The sequence below is a fragment of the Triticum dicoccoides genome, chromosome 4A (genome assembly GCF_002162155.2).
Source record: "Triticum dicoccoides isolate Atlit2015 ecotype Zavitan chromosome 4A, WEW_v2.0, whole genome shotgun sequence".
Lineage (NCBI taxonomy): Eukaryota > Viridiplantae > Streptophyta > Magnoliopsida > Poales > Poaceae > Triticum > Triticum dicoccoides.
Window position 1 is genome coordinate 103,463,164 of NC_041386.1, and position 3,782 is coordinate 103,466,945.

The following is a 3,782-nucleotide window of genomic DNA, read 5'->3' on the forward strand; positions in this document are numbered from 1 at the left end:
CGGCCATGGCGTGGTGCTGCTGCTCACTGCAACCGCCGCTTCCTGCTGCTCTACTTCGCCATGCAACCACGAGTGGTACATCCCGCACCTGCAAACGTGGCGAGCTACCACGCATGATGTGGCGGCGACCATGCCTGCTCGAGGGAGCGCGTGATACACCGCGTCACCACTTCCGTCCGCGGCGATGAGCCGAGACATATCGCTTGTCGGCCACCAAGGAGGGACGCCTCATGAGCCGCATCAGCCGGCATGCACGCTAGCTGCACCACTCCGCACACTGCTGCCGAGGCGCCTTGCGATCTCGTCCAGCCCGCGGACGGTGTCGGTAGGAGGAGGGCACTGGGGGGGGGGGGCTCGCTGTCTGCATCAAGGCAGAGCACCTCGAGCCCTCGTCGGAGGTGGGGCAGAGGGAAGGGGCACCACATCCCGGTGCGTGGTGGGTTGGGGTGACTATGCGGGCAGGTCTGCGATGGTAGTGCCGCCGGAGGGAGGCCGGGACGGCGACGTGGGTGGAGGTCGGCCGGAGCGGCGCGCGGTCGGTGCAAGCAGAGGCGTCCACCATTGGACGAGAGTTGTGAATGGGACTCTGACGGATGGGTCCTACATCCAACTTAACAATCAATGATGTTTGGGTTGACTTTTAGTGCCACACGCACCTGACGAGCAGGCCCGACATGTCAGAAATTGGTTTAATTTGTCCTAAATTGGTCATTTAAGTTTATTGAGAAAATTAGCACGAAAAGTGATAGATTTTTGGGACGCACAAGAAATGTGGTGGCAATTGTGTATGACAACTTCAAATGTGGTGGATTTTTGCAACTCACTCCTCTGTAAGAAGACTTGATGTTTCTGGTATAGAAATCGCAGAGGCGAGCTCTCTTTTATCAAAAAAAAAAAATAGCTAACAATGCTGCCTCGCTGATCTTATTTATGTTCGAATGTGTACTACGATTCCATGAGGCCACGAGGAGCTCTAACTAAAATCAGTACGCTATGACCCTCTTTGGTTTATCTGCATGGGGTGCATCGGCTTATAGCTAAAACAATACTCAAGGCAAGACATAATCACGATATCCGTCAACACCAACCGGAACTATAAGTGCACACGCTGATCCAACAGAGAGCAGCCAGGTGTTCCGTGTTCGTTGCCGCTGGATAACACAGCCACCTTCCACTAGAGAAGAAAAGTATCACCATCACCATCCTCACAAGTAAAAGTGGACCAGAAAAAGCCCCGGCCGGGGACGTCCCTGACGTGGCGCGGTGGCGCTGAACGCCGTCCCGATCAAGCGAAACTATTATCATGCCGCCCAGAAAGAAAGAAAGAAAGAATCTTCTCTTCGACGCGGCCAAAGACGATCGACCAAACTCGGGACAGCGCAACAGGTGTCATTCACCTTGAGAAAACGTGATTTCAGCGGTCTCTTCCTCCCTCCTTTCTTTTCTCCCATCGATCTAATCGCCCCCCGTCGTCAAGTCGCAGCATACCACGCGCTGCCTCGTGTCCACCATGATCAGGCTTCCGCCCGCCGATTTGTTGACTCGCCACTGCACGGCTCGGCTCACCCACCGGCCGCGAGGACTTTTCAGCGACCGCGAGAGCAGGCAAGCGGCGGCAGGACGGAGAGCATGGCAGCGCGACACCTCGACGCATTTGCGTGTGAAGGTTCTGCCGGAAGCTGAATTAACAATGCGAGCTCGAGCTTCTTGGACCCGGCACGGGGGGAAGAACATCCGCCCGAAACATTATTGTAGTCGAGGTTGCGCAACCGATTCTCGTTGCCGGACGCGTCCAAACGAACCTCACAATTGCGCAATCACGCCCGACCGGAGGAAGCATATGTATGATAAACAAAGAAGGAAAGAAGGTCGCGATCTAGTCAGAGGAGGATGAATCATGCATGCATGGAATGGAAGATTGGAAGCTTTGATCGTTTCCACCGGATTATAGTACAGTTTCTCATGACGCTCGAGAAAGAAAGCTTCTTGACACGCCGGAAACCATCGCCGGCTTTCGAAAGGAAAATGGCGGGGGCGGCGTGGGTCTGTCTGGCCTCAACACCTTTGCCACCCCCGGAAAATAAACGAAACAATTTCGTTGTGTATTTCATGAATTCCGCTATGGATGCCACGTTCGCCGCTGAGTCAGGGATCACGGACGATAGTATGGTGGATCCATGGATCCAGCGGCGGTCAGAATCTCGGGCGGCGCCTCCTGAGGTTGACGACGACGACGCTGACGTTGTCCGGGCTCTGCCGCGCTATCGCCAGCTTGGTCAGCAGGATGGCCGCCTCGGCGCATGCCTCGTCCACCTCCTCGCCGCTCTCCTCGTCGCTCTCGGAGCGTGCGTCGGCACAACCGCCCCCGTCGTTCTGGGCTTCGTCGCCGCTGCTGCTACCGCTGCCGCTGCCGCTTCCACTGCTCTGCCTAGGGCTCAGGTTGGAGGTCGGGCTCGACCGGCCGCCGCGGCGCTTCGCCTTGCTCCGCACGCACGACCGCACCACGTGGCACGCCACCTCGTTGCTCACCACGTCCCACAGGCCGTCGCTGGCGAGGATGAGGAACTCGTCCTCGCCGTCCTTCCTCTCCATGACCCGCACCTCCGGGTCGGCTATCACGAATGGCTTCAGGTAGCTGTCTCCGATGGCCCGGGACATGGCGAGCACGCCGAAGACGCGGGCGCCGTCCCAGAAGATGACGCGCCCTCCGGCCGCTTGGATCCGCTCGAACTCGTCGGGCCGATCCGGCTGATCAAAACGAATCAAACTACGGTTAGAACAACACGGAATTAAATCTTTATTAGCAGAGCTTAGAAGAAGAAGTTGGTTGTGGGCGCATACCTTGTGGTCGGATGACAGTGGGATGGCGGCGCCCCCGCGGCCGATGACTGCACGGCTGTCACCGCAGTTGGCGACGATGAGGTGGCGAGGGCCGACGACGGCGACGACGGCCGTGGAGCCGACGTGGTCGCACTTGGGCAGCTGCAACTCGCACCGGCAGGTGGGCGCTCCGCTGGCCCTTGACCTTGAGCTCACGGCCTCGGCGTCCATCCGCGCGAAGCTCCTCTCCATGACACCCATCCACCGCTCCGCGTCGTCCGACCCCGACGAGCGGGCGCCGCCGGCCTCCTCGGCGACGATCTCGTGCATCCGCTCCCCGCACGACGTTGCAACCTACACGCACATGCAATTCCATCCATAAATACTCCCGAGTCAAAACAAAGCGCGAGCTGCACATGCGCGCTCTCCTTTCGGCGTAGAGATATGCTACTAGTAGATCAGAAGGATAGATTATTTGAAGCAAGGGTATATAGGGACTCACATGCGAGCAGCCATGGCCGTCGAAGACCCCGAAGAAGTGGTGGCCGGGGAGGAACTCGGGCCGGATAGACACGGCGTCCTCCATGTCCCTCCGGCGTCCGCACACCGAAGTCACGCCGTACCTGGCGGGCTCGATCTCCTCCTCGTCCGTCGAAGAGGATTCCTCCTCCAGCTTCCGCCTCTTCCTGGAGGTCTCCTCCGCGCCACGCTCGGCCACCAGTCTATGCCGCCGTATCTCCATCCTCCGGCGCCGCGCGGCCCGGCTGCCGACGTGGGACTCGGCGCCCTTGCCCTCCGCCCCCGCCCCCGCCCCCGCCCCCTCCGGCACGTCGCGGCGGATCTCCGACATGATTCACGAGCCCAACCAAGCTAGAGCAGGCAAGAACAAAGAGCTAAATATTTCTCCTCTCCGCTCCTCCGACGTTTGGCAAATGGCGATTTTGAAGGGGCAGCGAGCAAGT

The 3,782-nt window shown here is 59.0% G+C and overlaps 1 protein-coding gene across 1 annotated transcript; it reads right to left on the reverse strand.

The window, feature by feature from the left end:
* Window positions 1-1,898: 1,898 nt before the first annotated feature.
* On the reverse strand, window positions 1,899-3,747 carry LOC119285245 (probable protein phosphatase 2C 30). The gene is made up of 3 exons (XM_037564485.1): window positions 3,323-3,747; window positions 2,842-3,174; window positions 1,899-2,748 (listed from the first exon to the last, which is right to left on the reverse strand). The coding sequence occupies exons 1-3, from the start codon at window positions 3,668-3,670 to the stop codon at window positions 2,194-2,196; spliced, it is 1,236 nt and encodes a 411-aa protein (XP_037420382.1). The 5' UTR covers window positions 3,671-3,747; the 3' UTR covers window positions 1,899-2,193.
* Between the last annotated feature and the right edge of the window lie 35 nt (window positions 3,748-3,782).

What these genes read in the sequence shown, in the direction of transcription:
- LOC119285245 (XM_037564485.1), bottom strand. Translation starts at nt 3,670, where the DNA reads ATGTCGGAGATCCGCCGCGACGTGCCGGAGGGGGCGGGGGCGGGGGCG. An exon ending in ACGGCCATGGCTGCTCGCAT is followed by an intron (nt 3,175 to 3,322) that starts GTGAGTCCCTAT and finishes ATGTGCGTGTAG; the next exon opens with GTTGCAACGTCGTGCGGGGA. An exon ending in CACTGTCATCCGACCACAAG is followed by an intron (nt 2,749 to 2,841) that starts GTATGCGCCCAC and finishes CGTTTTGATCAG; the next exon opens with CCGGATCGGCCCGACGAGTT.